The sequence below is a fragment of the Varanus komodoensis genome, unplaced genomic scaffold (assembly GCF_004798865.1).
Source record: "Varanus komodoensis strain SLA01 unplaced genomic scaffold, ASM479886v1 scaffold25, whole genome shotgun sequence".
Classification (NCBI taxonomy): domain Eukaryota; kingdom Metazoa; phylum Chordata; class Lepidosauria; order Squamata; family Varanidae; genus Varanus; species Varanus komodoensis.
In genome coordinates this window covers 12,695,756-12,714,853 of record NW_025335661.1, presented here as the reverse complement: position 1 = coordinate 12,714,853, position 19,098 = coordinate 12,695,756, and the positions used below count along the sequence as shown (strand labels likewise).

General features: G+C 40.0%; 1 protein-coding gene across 1 annotated transcript; it reads right to left on the bottom strand.

The window, feature by feature from the left end:
• Positions 1-1,706: 1,706 nt before the first annotated feature.
• On the bottom strand, positions 1,707-16,290 carry LOC123024778 (mast cell carboxypeptidase A-like). The gene is made up of 12 exons (XM_044432928.1): positions 16,220-16,290; positions 16,051-16,126; positions 14,579-14,581; positions 13,243-13,367; positions 11,564-11,663; positions 9,570-9,671; positions 8,597-8,698; positions 7,385-7,495; positions 6,415-6,505; positions 5,016-5,218; positions 2,959-3,043; positions 1,707-1,891 (listed from the first exon to the last, which is right to left on the bottom strand). The coding sequence occupies exons 1-12, from the start codon at positions 16,288-16,290 to the stop codon at positions 1,707-1,709; spliced, it is 1,254 nt and encodes a 417-aa protein (XP_044288863.1).
• Positions 16,291-19,098: the final 2,808 nt, after the last annotated feature.

The window sequence follows — 19,098 nt, the reverse complement described above, 5'->3', positions numbered from 1 at the left end:
TCAATCAGTAGCTGGCCTCGTAAGCTACTACAGCTCCAGGAGAGCCCATGAGCGCTGAAGCCTGCCTTTGGCCACCCATGCTGGCTGGCTGGCTGGCTGGGTCTGGGAACTACTGTTTAAATTTCCCAGAATGACCCAGAGTGATACTATACTGGGGACTTCCAGGCATCGTGGGGAATTGGAATGCAGCTCCCAGTCACTCTTGGAGAACAGCTGCTGCCACCTTCTTTCCCAGCATAACCAGTGGTGAGGAATCATGGGACCTGTAAGCCAACACAACTGAAGAGCCGTGAGGAAAGGAAAGAGGTAGATAATGTATCATGTGGATGCCATTTTTGTACACATTGCTATAGTGAATTTTCTAATCATGTGCTTAGAAAAAAAGGAACAGAGACTATATGGACGGGGAGAGAATTGGGGACTGCAAACTTGGGATGTCTTGTTTTTGCCTTATGCATCTCTTAAGATGAAATTGATGTTAATTGTGTAGTTTTAAGTTGCGCAAATGTTTCAACAATTGCAAATAGCTGCTGGGGTTGTGGACCAGGATCAGGACTGCACTGGTTGGGAAGGCTGAGTAACACTTTTTACCCACACTATGATCTCAGTGAAAACAACCTTCTGAAAGGTGCTATTTGCTTTGCAAATGAAGCTTCCATTGGCATCACTGGAATCTTCAGTTCTAATAGAAATAGCAGCCTGGGAGCATTTTTGTCAGAACCATAGTATGAGAGGATAAAGTTATACCATTCCTTCCCATGCAGCATAGTAATAGTCCTATTCCCCACAGTTGCTATTTCAAATTCTAAAAAACATCTAAGCAAGTGGAAGTGACACATAGCACCTATTTTGGTGCTGTGTCGACTCTCATTTAATTCCTTTGCACACACGTTATGCAGGGGATCCGTTTAAACACCTCCTGGATTTTAGACAATTTTATTTCTATGGAGAAAATGGCCATCTTTTATCTAACTTCCATGAAGAACCACATCAAGAGACTTGTGACAGTTTAAAGACTGCAAAATTAATTCTGTCATAACCTTACGTGGAGTGTGTACTGCCACAATGATGTGGTCTTTAGGCCATGAAAGTTTATGTCAGAATTAATGTATTCACCTCTGCAGTGCCACAAGATTCTTTGCTGTTTTGGCTGTAGCAGACTAACGCGGTGAGATCTCGAAAGAGGGTACAGTTGTGTCCCATAGTTCATCTACCAACTCACTGTTATCAATTTACTAAGAAGATTTGCCCTAGGCAACAAGTATATCCAGGATCCTACTTTCCATCTCATTCATGGATCGCTAAGGTTAGTATTTTAGGTTAAATTTTTCTTGGGGTTTTAAACTGTTGTTTTATTGTGAATTGCTGCAGAACCCATATTTTATGTGCAGGAGCATATACATATTTGCTGTACTGGATGAATCATTGGTCTGATCCAGCATGGCTTTTCTTATGTTCTTATTTTAAATTAAACAAACGATTGTATTTATGACATAATACTGAATTTTTTCAGAATGATAGTTGAAACGACATATTTCCACTACTCAAAACTTGATGATCCTAATGAAAATAAAGACATTCCCTTCCTTCCTTCCTCTCTCTAATGGCCTAATGATAGTTTAGCAACTGGCACTCTGAGTCCTTTCTTTATACATGTAATGATTTATTACTTTCCAAATTCCTGCAATATTTCAGAAAACACTAGTCTATGTCTGGCTGAGGATATAATTAGCAATGAGCTTGACTGCCAGCATTGTCTCCTGGCAAGTTGACTTGATCTGAGATTCAGGAAGGAGAAAGCCATATCTGCCCTTATCACGAAGCTCAAAGGTGAAGGAGTATTTGATACCCTGATTGTAAGCCCAGTCATCAGAACAACCAGAAGAAGGATCTGTAAAACATGGCAATAAAATTAGTTGGAGCTGTGGAAAAATTGTTGATACTAGTGGTTAGTGTTGTTGTTTTATTGGTGAATATGGAATTCTAAGTCTCTGCCAATTTGTAATGAATGTTAACCAAGGGAGAAATTATGCCCAAAATGGACTAGAAAGGTATGAAGCCTTATTTATTTAGCATGTGAATAACTGCCCATGTATGCAGAAAACATGGCAGAAGTAATTAGTGGCACTTTAAAGACTACAAAATTAATAATTAATTTCCTTAATGAGAAAACTTGAGTTATAATTAAAATGCAGATAAAAGGCAGTATCTTACTGTGTTATTCCATTAGTGCAAACTGTGCTGAGCTAGTGGGAAAATGTTCCAAAATATGTGCAAGAGCAGAATCCACCTGAAGTTACACTTGTGCAAATGCAGTTGTGCATTATGTGTGTTGTTCAACTGGTTACATGTTTTCCTCATGCCACCCACTGCTGTGCATTCTGCTTGTGCTGCATGTTCTGCAATAGTTTGCATAAGTGCTTGTACAAGTGATTGCACAAGCATAATGATCCGCCGCTTGCTAGCAGAAAAGCTCAACAGCGCTTTGAGTCTACCACTATTTGCGTCTACAATCATACTGTTGAAGATTGGCCAAAATCTTGCAATTGTCTGCAAAACTTTTCAAAGCTCTCCAAAGCCTCCTTGGCATTTCTAGATCAGGCCAGAGGGACATCTATTTGTATGAAGCAACATTTCCGCACAGTATCCTGACACACTAACCAGAAACAAGCTCCAGCTGAAGCACTGGTCAAAACGTGACCTTTCTACATTGAGTTATTAAAAATTAGAACTGACAGACTTTGGTTTGATGGGGCTTCCTTGCCTTTAACAGCTCCATGGAAAGTAAGGTTGACTCTCCGCAGGTGACATTTTCCCTAGCGCTACCTCTGTGTGCTACTGTGTTTCTTTCACATGTGCAGCTAGGAAGCTTTGACATTCTTAAATCTATGTATTCTGAACTGGTTGTATTTATAAAGGGATGCAAGAGTGTTTTATGAACACATTTAAAATACTTACAGATGGTAGTTGCGGATGTCCCATACTTATACTTTTTCCCATACAGGCTGCCTATTGCTTCAGTAGCTCTTTTCGCAAGTTCATTCTAGTTTTCAACAAACAAAAATAGTTTGTGTTTTCTTCTATTCTCAGTGTGAATGTGAACATAGTGTGCATTTATGCAAAGCATTCTACATTTTCTCTTTGTTTTTTTACATGTCTCTTTATTTCTCACATTTGCCTGTCTATGGCTCAGGACCTTCCTTCATCTTGCTAGGTAGGATTGCTATTTTTCCAGGTGTGATTTCCAAGAAATGAATGGAATGCCAGTGGTTTTCTCACAATCAACAGAAGCCTGTATAACTTTCTTGCCAAAGTTATGCATCTATATATATATTAGTTTCTCTGAACTGTTAGCATCAGAAACATATGGCATGATTCACAGACATTATTTAGATGTTCAGCGTATTGTACCCAATTGTGACAAATACATTATCTTGTGCTGCCAATCCAAAAAACACTTACTAGGAATCAATGTCATTGTACACAGTTAATGCATAAAGGCTTACACTGTTAAATAAATAACATATTCCTTAAGCCTGCAATCCTGTATTGACCTACCAGGGAATAAGTCGCACTGAACTCAAAGATAAATATATTTTGAGTAGATATCTGTTCATTTGTTTATTCATTTAAAATGTTTGTATGCTGTCCCTTATGCCTAGGCATCTCAGGATGGCTCACAATACATAAACATGTATAGGATTATACTATAAGTTACTTCCTTCTGTCCTGTAAGCATTCTACTCACATTTACTCTAGTTACTAAGGGATGTTCCCTTTCTTTTCAAGTTTATTTAAGTATAAAGATGATGATGATATTGAACAATGCACAAAGAAGAATCTTGTCTGACCCAATCAGGCGAGTGCTGTTTGAAGCACCGTCCATTTGGATTATCAAAGACCCAAGAGCATGTGACAAAATATCTTGCAAACTTCAGTATAGTGGAAATTGTTGCAGTTCCAACCATATTTGAGTTGTACCCATATAAAATAGTCCGATGGGATATTTTATAATGTAGGAAGCTAATCTGCACTAAGCGTTACCCACTTCAGCCATGTTTGTACTTGATTATGTAAGTAACAGTCTGCAAAACTTCCTTTCAAGAGAGTCAAACAGTGGATAAATCAGGTTAATCTGAAATGATGTACACAGCTGCACAACAGATACTGCTTGCTTCATCCTGGTGTAATTATTGGCCCTGGAAATGGCCATTTCTTCCATTCCTTCATGCCCCCATGTTAGACTGGAGATACTATACGATGTTCAGAGAGCCAAACTGTACCTTATAATGTAAGTATTTTGTCACAGACTCTTGGCTATCAGGTGGCACAGATTATATTTGCTGCTATTCTGAAAAGAAAGAGAAGAAAAGGCATGGAAATGTCATAAATTAAAGTGCATTGTTTTGGGATTATTATTATTATTAGGAGCAAATCAGAAAGCTCCAGGCTGGTGCATCCACTGGCCACATTCTGCTTATGGTACTGTTCATGCTGATGTCTTGTTAACAGAGGTGCAGAACATCAGGCTTGGGAATGAAATTTTTCCCACCTGGAGTCCTAATCCAGCCATCCACAGTTCCAGAGACACCATGCCCCCTTCCTCTGGACTCAGCTGCTTTCCAGAGTGTCTAAAACACCAACATGTCTCTCCTAATGCTTAGTTGCTGGTGGTTAGAGGTTTAAACTAGGTTTGCTGGTATGTTTTGGTAACATGGACCCACCCTTCCTGCCTCTGTAGCCACCCATTACTGGAATGTGGGCCCGAGAACTTCAACAAAGGGGTTTAGAAGTTGTGCATAACGGCGCATTTCAGGATTCCCTTTCAAGATTAGCAAAAAGGTGTGTTGCATGAGTGCTGTGTGGGTACAAACAGGCCTAAACTCTGCCTATTTTGTAGTTCTTTCAGTTAGGTACACACCACTTTGGAACTATATGATTTGAAGTCTGAGTTTTAAAAGAATAGAGCTGATATATCGATATTAGAAAAGAAGAGATTTTCGTTATCACAATACCAGTTCATCATGGTTAGGTGTCTTCTCATAGGTATAGCCATATGGGAACAACACCATCTGAGAGTAGGAATGCATTGTCAGGTAGGCCTTGATTGAAGAAATACGGCTGCGGATAAAGGCTGTAACTACTTTTGTTTCTTGTTCAGACTCAGGTGAAGATCCACAATATACTTCTTCACATGGATTTTCAGACGCATCAAATTCTGTTGGTGAAAAGAATACCTCCATTCAGATAACTATGTGTTTCATTTAGTCTGCACTAACCAAGTGAAGATGGATGTAGATTTTCCAGAAAAAGTTGAACCAAAAAATGTCCCATTGCTCTGAATTAATGGAGCTCTGATTTAGCATGTTTATTTGATGCATATTTAATAAACAAACAAAAAGATGTAATGTTACTTTTATGTGCTGTACCAATATCTGGAAAGTTTTTTTCCAGTAGCCCAAAGTTGCTGAACCAAAATATTTGGTTGGTGGATGCACTTATCGTGAAGTGCTCTTACAGTGGAATACTTGTAAATATTTTAAGATCTTGCAGTTAAACAGCATACACTTCTCTAACATTATACAGTGTGTTTAAAGAAATGGATGTACTGTGCATACAAATGCCCATGCTTCTGAGAAATTAATTATAGCTTTAATTTTAGATGTGACTTGTAATTGTATCCATTCCAGATGCCCCATTTGACTTAGATTCTGTATGCTAGTCACTAATTTTACTTTTGTGCATTTCTAAATATGGTAGCGTGATCTAGCTTCTCCATGATATAGTGGTTTTCTTGTACCATCACAAGAATTCTCCAGGAACACAAGCTAAAGCTTCTGCCTGGTTGAATTCTGTCTTCCAGGAGAAGATAGCAAATTTCTCCCAATTCAAACTTTTACTTCCACATTCCTGGGGGGAAAATACCAATGGTCAATCTTCTAGTGGCACAACTTGGGGCCAAAGACCAGGGGCCCTTAATACCATCCTTAAGCATTATGTGAGGAAGGCATGAGAGGAGCTCCACATTATTTCTAGACATAAAATTCAATACTGCACATGCTGAGAGTATTTTTTAAAGGGTTAGTGTTGTTATCCTAAAATATCAGGGTTGTAGAATGGTGGTTGGAGGGAGTGCATCACCACCAAATTAATACAGCATGGCCATACCTTACACTTCTCATAAGACCGTTACTTCTAAAGTCCAAAATTATATAGTTACATCACTGTCTACTAACCTCCGAGGTTGTATTGAGCATCAGTAGACCACATGTGCACAGACAAATGTGTGGATATGACAATGACAGAGCCCACTAGTAGATTTATGGTTGCAGATAACCCATTTTATTCCAAGTGAGACTAATGAAAACTAATGGGATTCCTTTTAAGTAAGCAGACTGGGGAAAGTTTACTCACTGCCCCATGCGACATCAAAGTTCCTGTTGAGGTCAACACCAATGCAGGCACTGTTGGATGTATTGGAACGATTCTTTCTCCAGAAGCGGTCCTGCTTGACAAAAAAATTGAGGGACTTCAAAATGACTTATAGACACATCTTTATTCTTTTTCTTGTTTATATGAATTGTGAATGGAATAAATTGATTTTGAACACAAAACCCACATGGTCAAAATAGAGACTTTCATCTTTAAAACTGATGAGATGATACTGTTATCATGTAAGTGATGAATAGACTTGCCTTTGACAGTGTAATTCCCTAAATGTAATTCCTGTCTACACAGTGTAGATAGAGAGATTGTGGATAAATACCATGTGCCAAGTCCTTCAATGGCACTTCTCCCTCTGATGAATTTTTCAAAAGCATTAATCCGCAACTCTTCTAGCAAATGACACCTGATACAGTCACTTTTTGCCTTGTTTATCACAAGCGTTCTGATACTTATCCCTTGTTTATTTACATTTTTGCAAATAAAGTTAGTCTTCTCAAGGATGGTTAATTCCCCCAAAAGATGAAGAAGAGATGTAATGTCTCCTTAGATTAATGGAATGTCTCCTTACATTAAAGAGTCAAACCTGTAGCATCTGCATGGACTTAATATGCAGCCTACCTTAACTGCATTTTGCTAAGAAATCTATCTTACACCACTTTTATCCTGGTTAATGGAATTATACCAGTTAAGTACACTGAGCTCTCAGACACAGTATATTAGTACGTATTTTTATTCTCCATAGTGAATGCTATTTTCCATATTTCTTAAAGACAAAATGCAACAAATGTACTGACGAACTTCTCTGTGTGCCCCAAAGGCAATCCTATCTCCTCCACCCTTGATGCATGTAAGCCCCAGGTCTCAGAAGTTTATTTGGATAGGACTGTGTCTTAATCTGGCAAGAACAGACTTTGCCATTAGCACCTATCCATAATACCTGAGTCCAACTCCAGATATAGCCATCTATGTTGAATACAGGAAGGATGTAGAAGTTCATATTGTCCAATATATTTGTCATATTCTCATCCTTTCCATAGGTTGTGGTGGCCTGGTGATACAGTGTTGGATTGACAAGTTAGTTATACTTACATCATGATGTGAGTTGCAGGATGATCCTATGAATTTTCAACTACCCACTTAGCTTAATAGGGTTAAGGTAAGTGTGCAGAGTATTACTTTCCCAGCTCACAATTTGCCATCATAGGAGATCCTGGCTAGAATTTATTCTATGTATTAGTATTTATGCATCACTTTTCTAAAACAAATCCATAGGCAAAGTGTAAACTTCACCCAGATACTTCATTTAGCTAAGCAGGATTGAAGTAATTCACAATTTGTTTAACTGGGAAAAGGGGACTAAATAATAGTAAGAGGAGGAGTAGTAGTAAGTAATAGGGTGATTTTATTCCAAATGGCTATTTTTATTTATTTATTTATTTATTTATTTATTAAAACATTTTTATGCCGCCCCATTCGCCGAAGCCTCGGGGCGGCTTACAACAATAAATTAAAACCACATAAATTAAAATATACACATTAAAATAATAATAATTTAACACACACACACACACACTAAAATATCCTACTGTGATGTTACAGGCAAAACCATATCACTGGGGTTGACCCCTGTTTCTAGTATCACATATGAAAGGATAAATAAGGAAGTAGATACTGTCAGGGGCCATAAGATACTGAAGATTCCCTGCTCAGAGATCAGAGCCAGTGTTCCAACCTTACAAGAACATGAATTAATTTGTATAAATAAACCACTATCCTTTTAACATGGGTTTTACATTTACTTTTTAAATTTTGTATGGTAACCTTTTATGGTGGTTTAATCGTTGTCTGTATTTGCATTGTATTTATGCATGGTTGCGAACTGGCCAGAGCGCTTTGACTAGAGGAGCCAGGATGCAAACAATTCCGATGTCTCTTCATCCTGCTTGTCTCCATGTTTGAAGCAGTGTTGCTACACAGACAAAATAGTCCATGTGCAAAAAAGTTAGGGATGGAGAATGGGATGGTGAAGATGGCATCTGCTGGTCCTCCTGGGCTGTAATGGATGACTAGAAGCTCAGAGAGGCTGGGAGCTTATGATCACAATCAATATGATTGCAATCCAACTACTACTAAAAAGAAGTGAGCTAACCTCTTTCAGAAACCATTGGCAAAAGGCAGGTGAAATCCACTCTCGTGCATGAATTCCACAATCAATGAAGATGGCCTTTTCAGTACCTCTCTGATTTCCAACCTGGGTTTGAAACATTTTCCAAGGTAAGCAACAATTTTTAAGGTGGTACAGCTGTCTATATAAAATTGATCCTTGCAAATGTACTGAGACTTTCACCAAACTAACATTCCACATTCAAATAGCAAACATGTACAGACTGTAGCATTATAAACATTTACTCTGGAGGAAGTCCATCAGACTCTGGTAAACTTACTCGTTTGATTTGATGTGTAACCTGGTCTTTTACCCAAGGCAGCTTACAAGCCATTCAAAAACCGTACCTTGATGGAAGGTGTGAGATGCTGTCTAGATGGTCAGAGGGACATTTTGAGCCCCAGCTTCAATGCTGAGAAAGTGAAGCTCAGAGCTGAGTGTCCTACCTCCATTCTAACAGCCAGCAAGTTGAAGGTACAAGTGAGGCTCTGGAGCCAGCACTGAGGTACTGGGGAGTGAGGTGTGGTGGGGACAAGCAAATCTTTACCAGGATATATGGAAATCCAGTGCTTTTTCAGCTTCTGTTCTACTCCTGTCTTCCTTCAGATGCCCATCATCTTCTGAGCAACCACATTGGGCAACCACATTGGATGGTGCCCTAAATTAATAATGAAACTTAGAAACATGGTAACAGACTAAAACAGCACCCAGCTTAACAGACAAGCCAACATGTTTGAATTAGACTGACTCTGACTGGTGGCAGAAGGACAGAAGGCAGAGAGGAGATGACTGCCTGATCTCCCTTGGCAGGGAGTTCCAAAGACCATTTCCTTTTGAATGAAGAAGGAATAAGACTGGACTGCAAATCTTTTTATCTTTTGAATTTCTCATTTCGGTAAATAGAAAGTTCAAGTATATTATCTATTCTTTGACCATTGTCCTGAAATGAATGACATACCTTAAGGACATGCATGGGCCGATTTTCAAAGGTGCTTCCGATCTGGATGCGAGAAACCAAATTTGGGTTCTTTTTCACAATCCTGGTAGTCCATGCAGAAATCTGGATTAAAGGATAATCTACAATTGCTTGCCTAGCAGAGGATAAAATAGCCCAAAGGTGATTGTTGACTGCAATTGATGACACTAGGCCTCTAAGACATGTGGCAAGAATGGCAAGTCTCCCCATAACTTCTGGGATGATGGGAATTGCAGTCCAAGATATCCGGATGGGATCAGGTTGGAGAAGGCTATTTTAGCCCATACTGAAAGGCTCTGCTGTTTGCAGTTTCCAGTCATGTATTTAGGGTTACTAAATGTAAGGCCAATTGACTTGACAAGGTGTATCCCAGAGGGGAGGCTCTGCTGTGAGTATATTTTCAAGGGCACACAGCAAAAGCTGTGAGAAGGCTGGTGGGCTGAGCTCCATCCCTTCATGCACCAGCTGAACAATCCTATCAAACTGGTACATTTCTAAAGCGTTATCCTCAAGCACAAAGAGAAGGAGAAGGGTAAACAGAAATGTATTACCGGTCCAAAAGACCCATCAATGCAAACAATATGCACACTCTATTCCATGTCAGATCCAGTGATATTTTTAATGGCCCCTTCTCTCAGATTGACTCCCTGTTGTTAGAGGCTGGTCTACCCCATGCCCAATTCAAACTGATCAGGACAAAAAACTTTTAATTGAGTGTTATATTAAAGTGAGGCTTCAGAACAGGAGAGAATCATTGGAGGTCTGCAGCCTCCCCACCCACCCACATCTTGGAATATTAGTCTCCTGTTATCTGGTCTGGGAAGGAATTTTACCTGCCTTCCAACTGGCAAGCAAGGAGGGCGAGGTTTTTGCCTTTCCCATTGCAAGATTAGTCCGTATAAACAAGCTGATCCACGTATGCATGACAGTTGTGATAAAATGTTATCATTTAAGCCGCCTTGCTTCCCTCCACAATGGGATCCCCTTAAAGGATCTGGGTGGATGTGGCAACAAGTACAGGGCAGATGGAAAGGGGTTCATGCGAGCAGCCTGGGCCACAGTAGACCTTGGACTTTGCCATTCACCACAAATGTCCTTGGTGGGTGGGGCAGGAAGGGATATTGGACAAGCAGCCAGGCTACCTGATGGAAGGGTCCATGCCCTCTGCCAATCCCATTCAAAAAAGAAATAAAAATGCAGCCAATTTTTTGGGGGGAGGGTCTTGATTTGTTCCTTTCATCCCCTGAGAGGAAACAATTGGACTCTGTGCCACACAATCACCAAGTGGCACTTTTTACACCATGGCACTCAAACCAGTCTTTAACTGCTGTTAATGGCTCAAGAGAGAAGCCTATAAAACATTGGCGATCCTGTTTCCTCTTGAGAAGAACAGTGGACAATGGAATTGCCTGATTGTTCTAATTCTTCATTTCTCTGCTGTCTGCTCAGAATATGAATGAGACCTCGAGATGAGGCAGGGTTGTAGTTCTTAGACGAACACAGCTGCCATCCAGGAAATGGTCAAGTAGAAAATATATGCATGCTCTATCCAGCAGGGAAGATGCTTGCCTGTGTTTTTCATTGTACTTCAAAGGCATATGTGTGGTGTCGTGATCCAGGCCTGGCCATAGCCACCACACCAGGACTGGTCCGAGGCTGAGCAGAAAATGGTTCCTGGCTCATAGCATCAAAAGCCAAGTGATTTTGGCATGTGAGGCTGAAATCTCATTGGCACCTCTCCCATACCTGGCAGTAGCGATACAACAACAACAATATGTTGCTTTTTTAGGACACCCAGATGTAGCTGTTTCGCTCTTCACACCCCCTTCATACATCACAAGGTTAACATGTATCTTGCATTCAGTTATGGCGCATCCCCATGAAACAAAACGAGTGAGAAGTGGCCGCCACCACCTCTGAATGCAGCCGTCTGCTAGAAAGCACTTTCTTTTCAGATCTCTGAATTCATCCTGTACCTTGTGCCATTCATTATATTTTGTGTAACTGTATCTGCCAGCAGCATCTCTTTTGTTGAGTTGTTTTTCAATATCTTCTTGCAGGTTTTGAAATAAGATTCTGTGTGACACAAAACAGCAACAAAATCATCTTTGCTGTAAGGAAATTCTAAATGCCACACAGTGTACTTAGATCTTTGAATTTATTTTGCAGTTACATACCTTGTATCAATGAATATACAAAGCTTGCAGGTTTTGTTTCCCTTTAAATTGAAATCTCATGGGTTCCTATCTAGCTAAAGTTAGTTCTGTGACTGCCTCCCTTTTTTGTAAGAAAAATAGTGGAATATAAATCTAATAAATAAAAAATAAATAAAAATATAAACCGTAAGTTCTTTTTGATTGTGGAACAGAAACCAAACAATGAAATAAGGAGAGAAAGTGTGTTACATCCTGCATGACTCAAAATGTACTACCCTTTGAAATGAGGATATGCTATGACAGCTACAGACCTACATAACTTTCATGCCAACTTTTAGCTCTCATGGTTGCTGCCAGAGAATACTGGGATGTCTACTTTGGTGAAATAGTGAGGTTTCTCCTGAAGAGTCTTTTCTCCTTTCTTCCAGCAACAGTACATGGGATTCTCAGGATCCCCAGAGAAGAAAAAATGGCAATTAAACCATTTTGAGCATGCAGCACAGATATGCCCTTAGCATGGAATCTTCTGCCATTCTCAGTTCATGGTTAATCAATATCATTGACTCCAGTGGGACTTTTATGTGACTATCAGTGGTATAGGGCCATTATATTATTTATTTAATTTCATTTATTAAATGTCTCAGAAAATAGATTTCTCTAAGTATTGTTTAGTATAGAAGATAATAATAAAAACATAATCAAATCACAATAAGAAATACATCATAGAATCAGCACACACACACAAATTAAAACCACCACTAAGTACAAGAATTAAAACCACACTGCAGGGATTAAAATAGCGGATCTGAAACATTAAAATAGTGAATTCTTTAAAAGGCTAGAAGAAAAGAGAAAAATAGTAGAGATCAGGCAAGCTAGCTAACCACCTGGAGAACTTTGGTTGTGGGGTAGTATACAAATGAAATTAATCACAATCATAACCATAACCACTATCAAAATCATTGCAATTGCAATTGCAATTGCAAACACAGCAGCAGAGGAGCTTTTCTTGAAAGATCATTCCAGAGCCAAAAAAGCCTTTTTTTTTGTTCCCATCTGTGACATCTGTGTGCTGTGAACAACTTGGTGTGCTGTGCATCTATGCAGTGTGCCATGCTGTACCATCCCTGGGATGGTTAATTGTACACCTCAATTGACTTGTTCTTTCTACAGTGCTTCTCTAACTGGCAAGACAGTTGTAGCAGACTCCAGCTATGAGAATCGGTGCATGTTTTTGCCACAAAGGATGGATCTATTGCAACTTGCTTACAGAAACATAGTACAGAATGATTACAGAAATTGCAGAAACATTGCAATGGGCTTTGTTGTTGTTATGTGTTAACTCTGACTAATGGCAACCCCATATATGAAAACTCTCCAAAATGCCCAATTCCTGACAGAGCTCTTGACCTTCTACTTTAAAAAGTCCCACTTGCAGTCTTGGAACAATTTTCAAAGTGGCTAGCATCATATGGGAGACACAGATAAGTATAACCTACTCGTAATGCATGCCATTCTGCTCCATGAGAGACTTGACATGTTTGGTCTGATCAGCGCTGACGTGGAAGTCCACTTCCATCTGGCTAACTATATGCCATGCTGTGTCTGGATACCAAAAGTTGAGCTGCACGGGAAGAAATGCAAAGGATTCATTACTAAAGTCATCACTGATGTGGAAGTTGGGCCCAAAATAGGTGCAGTTGTTGAACATGTTCTACTAGATACATGCATCTCTTTTGGTCTATTTCTGAAAATTCAACTGACTTAGATTTGCGTGCAAATTCTAAAGTATTAATTACCCGTCCTTCTGGGATGTGATTCTCCTCTATATCACCACTGGTGTGAGCTTAGACTGAATTTTGGGGAATTCTGTCCCAGTGAGCAAGAGGGAAAGCAAAGCTTCTGTCTCATATTATTGAGGGATTAATAAGACAAATGCATTATTTGGAATGCACTCCCTGGAGAGGTGTGCCTGGTGCCGAGTTTATATTCTTTTTGGTGCCAGGTTAAAACCTTTTTATTTAATTGCTATTTTAAAACTAATATTTTATCATTAACCGTCTCACTTTTTGTTTTCGGTTTTTTGTTTTTATATAATCTTTTGTTGAATTTGTTATTTATAAAGATTATTTTATTGTTTTCAATCATATATATTGTGAGTCATCCCAAGATGCCAAGGCATGTGGTGATGGCATAGAAAAGTTTTAAATAAATAAATGTGCTCAGTTGACATGTAATGCTAAGCCACAGTTTAGCATGATGTAGGGATGGACAGATGAAAAAACCTGAGGCTCAGACACACTCTCTTCTATTCCCCATGAAACTATGAAGCAGTGATCAGAACCATCCACTTAAACTAACCACAATTCTCTATGACAAGGACAAACTGTGATTGTATTACATTATGGTTTATTAAAACAAGCCAGGATCAAGCTGTGATTTCTGAGCTTGGCTTGATATACCAGGGCAAGGATTCTTGTTTCTGTCTGGGTTCATATTACCTTAGGCAAAGCCTGTCACAGTCCATCTTTGTTCAGTGGGTTTGACCAAACCCCAAAATGGGTGGGAAGAGATCCCAACATTGATCGAGTTACAGCTGTATCTCTTGCCTTTGTTCAGTATGCAAAGGGTGGGGTGGGGAAGGACACATTTCTCTTCAGCCATTCTCCTTGCCTAACGTGTGTGCAATTCCCTCCACTGACTTTGAAATAGAGCAGGAAGGAGTCAATCACCTGCACTGGGGCTAATGAAGGCGTGTGTCCTGGGGAAAGTGGGGCATGGACTGAGGAGAATCTGAAAAGTCCAGCTGAGTTGCTTCGCCCACATTTGGCTCACAGGCTGGAGATTATCTTTCCTTCCAGTATCCTATAGTTGAAGCCAACTAAATGTTATACTTGGGACATTTGGCTTTATTCAGTTAAACCAAGCTCTGGATGTGCATTGAGAAGGTTGTGAGGGGACCACTTGAACCTAAAGTTTGAGGAGACTTTTTATTTATTTATTTATTTATTATTTAAAACATTTGTATGCCATCCAAGTGTGCCACAACACTTCCGGGAAGCTCACAATCACAAGATAAAACTAGTGCAACCTCTTTCTGCCTGAGGGCCAAACTCTATTTTGGAGACATTCTTGGGTGTTGCATTCTAGAGGAGGTTGGAGAAAAGCCAGAAGAAGTAGGACCACAGCCAAAAGGGACAGGGCCAAAAAATCCCTTTCAGAATGGGGGGGCGGGAATGCACAAAAGCTGGAAAGCTACCAAAGGCACTGAAGTTGGAGGAAAGCAGTGTGACTGAAAGAACAGCAGGTCATTCACAGGACCCCAGAGGGCTGGACTGGGACCTTGGCTTGACTGGATTTGGCTCCTGGGCCTCAGGCTAGCTGAAGCACGATGTACTCCTGGTTTAGCAGTATGCCTGAACTGGACCATTGGCATGATGCCAAAGAACAGGACTGGGCTACCTCCTAGGGATGCCATTGTGCAGTGCAATGACTGGAGAAGGCATAGGTAGGAACTGAAAACTATTTTCTGCTGTTTTTGAAGAAAATCCCCCCATGAAAAAATGCATTCATATGCCAGTTTGTATTCTTGGAATGAAACTTGGGTATTGCAAATTCAGGGCTGAGTCCTGCATCCTATTAAAAAACCTGTGGTAGGGAAGGGATGTAGAGCTATAAGGGATTTATAGGGTTGTACAACCAGGGCAATTATGCTTCAAAGATGTTTTGTTCTTATTTGGTAGCAAAGTGTGTTTAAAGACTTTTCATTACAAAGGTTACTCAATCATTGTTAAACATACAAAACTACAAGTCAAAAAAGTCCCATTAAAATGTCAGGGCTGTTCAAGTAGGTTTACTTTTGCCTTGTAAAATATTATGTGGCCAGAGGTGACATCAGGCTAAGATGAAAGCACTGAAGTCTAAGTGGAGAGCAAAGGAGACACTCAGTTAAGCAGAGAGCACTGAAAAGGCCTAAAGCCACCTTACAATTAGACACCTTTGAGTGTCTTTCACTGCTAGCTCTCCATGGGTCTCTCTGGCCAAAGGGCAGCATAGGATCCTACTCATGGAAATTTTTTCCTTTTACATGTAAGCATAGAAATAGTAATCAGTTTTAAAAATGGCTAGAAGATGTTTATGAACAAGGGTTTTATTGCATGCTGAATTCTGATAAGCTCATACCATCATAATCAAATGGGTCATTGTTAAACATTTAAAAATGGCCTTAATGATTCTTAAAAGATATTTGATAATCAGACCATAAAGACAAGGGGAAAAGAAGCATCCTATATAATCAATCATCTCACCTGTAGGATTCTTGCCAAGTCCTTCATGAAGCTCACTTGCTGTTCATTCTGAGGCTTCACACGAAAAACCTTTGCACTTCAGAACATAAAGTCAAGGAATGAATAATGTATCAGGAGGACAGGATAGAACATTTCCTTAATCTGATTTGTTTAAGAGAAAATGCTCTACCTGTCAAAACGCCGAGAAGAAACAAGAATAATGGACGTGGCAATCAAGGCCAAAGCCACGAGGGACTTCATGTTTGTTTTCCTTGGAAGCAATTGACTTCTGTCATCTTCCTTCTTCCATTTGAGAATCAGCTGACATGTGCAGGGGCATTCATTGGATAATACGAGCTTTCTGTTGTTATGCCTACATTGCAATTACAACCTCTGTTAGTGCTCTCAAATGTATATTATCATAGAAGATGCTGCATAAAATATGGACTGTGATGTTTTCCTACACAATCTGCCCAATCAATACAGTAAAACAGTACTGGGCAGGAGCTAGATCTGGATCATCTGCTGAATCTCTGAGTAATGATTTATTCATTTATTTAATCTTTATAATGTCCAACAGTTGAGGCTTTTTGAACAGACAACAAATTTAAGGAAAAAAATAAAACACATAAGATAAAATCAACTTAAAGCAATTAAGCCACAAAAGCAATTACAACTGAATCAGCATAGAAGCATAGCAGTGGTACATAGCAGTAAGAAGTAATATTACAAATGGAGTGAAAAATAAACTGTTAACATGCTGGGAGAATAAAAAAGTCTTCACCTGATGCTGAAAGGAATACAAAGTAGGCACCAAGCACTCCTCTTTGGGGAGGTCATTCCGCAGGGGTGTCACAACTGAAATGCTCTTCTCCTAGTAGCTTCCCTCCTTACCTCTTTTGGAGGGGCTTCCCTAAGAAGGACCCCAAAGTTGACCTTAGGGTCTGGGTACTTACATATAGGAGACGGTGATCCTTCAGATAACTTGGCCCCAAGCCATTTAGGGCTTTGAATGTTAGTGCCAGCCCTTTGGATCAGGCCTGGACTTCAACTGGCAGCCACTGCAGCTGGAAGAGCTGGACTGGCATAACCCCATTAACAGTAGCTGCCCTATTTTGGATCAGATAAAGTTTCTGGACCGTTTTCAAAGACAGCCCCATATACAGCATAGTGTGGTAATCCAAATGAGAGGTTATCAGAGCAGGGATCATGGTGTCTGGGCTCTGTCTGTCCAGATAGGGTTGTAGTTGATACAGTCTCTTAAGCTGATAAAAGGTGCTCCATGCCTCTGAGTCCATTGTTGTCTCAAACAACAGTTCTGGATCTTGGAACACCCCCAAACTACAGACTTTGTTCTTTGTGGAGGGTGCAACCCCATCCAGAATGGGTTGAATATCATCCAACTGGACAGACAAAGCACCCACTAACAGCTCTTTCATCTCATCTGGACTGAGGCTCAGTTTGCTGGTCCTCATCCAGTCCAATTCCATGCTCAGACACTGATTCAGAACAGCCACTGCCTCACCTGGGTTTGATGAAAAAGAGTTAGGACTGAGTGTCATCTGCCTATTGGCAGTACCTCTTCCTATACCTCTGGATAACTGTCTTCAGTGATATCATGTAGATGTTAAATATCATAATGGATAAAATGGAACTCTGTGGTTCACCATAGCATAATTGCCATGGCACAGACCAATAATTTCATTGCAATAGGTTGACAAGAATTACCTGTCTCTCATTTGCTTAACCATAAGAGTAACAAACTGACTCCTTCCTGAACTGTAATGAAAAAACTTGGGGTAGCCAGTAGGTGATTACCCTAGTCTATTCCCCTTGCTGTCCCCTGGCATCTGCCTTTTTATCTCCCCACACCAAGGGCCTTTTGTCATCTTAGGGAGGTCACTGGCATGGGTATTTCCACTCCAGCTGCAATGTAGGTAGAGGTGTGATCTTTGGAGTTCCAGCTCTGAATGATCCTAAAATCCTCTGAAAAATATTGGGTGGTCATAGGATTGTGTCCTAAATCTCCATTGCAGAAGTGGCAGGTTCTGTTTGCACACTGGAGTTGGCTGGATCTACCACCTGTGAAAGGGAATTGGTAGGATGGAAAAGAATTGGTGGGGGTATAAGGTACCTCTTGCATTCTTTTCAAGATCTCTCAGCCAGAATTGGGGAAGGAGCACCACAAATACAGGATGCCTTCAAAGAGAGTATTGTCATCTGACAGGCTTTCAAATAAAGGAATATACTTCATAAAAGAGGACACTGAACATCCAAGCTCAACAAACTGAAGGAAGTATAATGTCTATAATGTCTTCATTTTCTTCTTCCTCATATTTGCATGCCTTGAGATAAACTATGGACTCATGAGAAGTCAGAGCTCAGGAATTGTGTACTTCCCCTGTACACAATTCCTCATTCCTCTCCTGCCTTGTGGGTGACTCCCAAACCTTGAATGTTCCCTTATCATTTGTCTCATCTCTATGGTTTCTTGTCTCTGGATAGTAATTCCACATCAATTCTGCTTTGCTGTTCCTCTTTTAATATACTGAAGGAAGCCTGAGTGCAGGCCTAGCAAGGAGTATAACCCATGTTGTTTGTTTTCCTTGAAAAAATATGTTTAAGATTAGTTTTATCTTCAGTCTAATTTCCTTTATCATACAAGTGCATGCAAAGTTAAAGCATTTCTTATCTGGTACTTCATTTTTAACGGATGTTAACAGCTGTTCATCAACATATTTTCAGTTCCCTGGGACATTTCTGATTATTGAAGAAAATGTCCTTCTCTTACAGGACTCCATCACAGATCACAGATGGTGTATTAGTGTTTAGGAAGAGACACAAGAAGTTTTCACACACCTTCCAGTCCATTTCTCATAATGACCTGAGACTTTTCACACCTGGTGCCCCTCAGATATTTTGGGTTTCCACTCAAAATAATAATTGTTGGAAGGCGGATTCAGCTTCATCTAAGAACACTTGGATTTGCACTGCCGCTACATTCCTTCTTGAGTATCTTGCCCAAGAAAGGAATATTAGCAACAAGTGAACAATTAGTATAATCCTTGG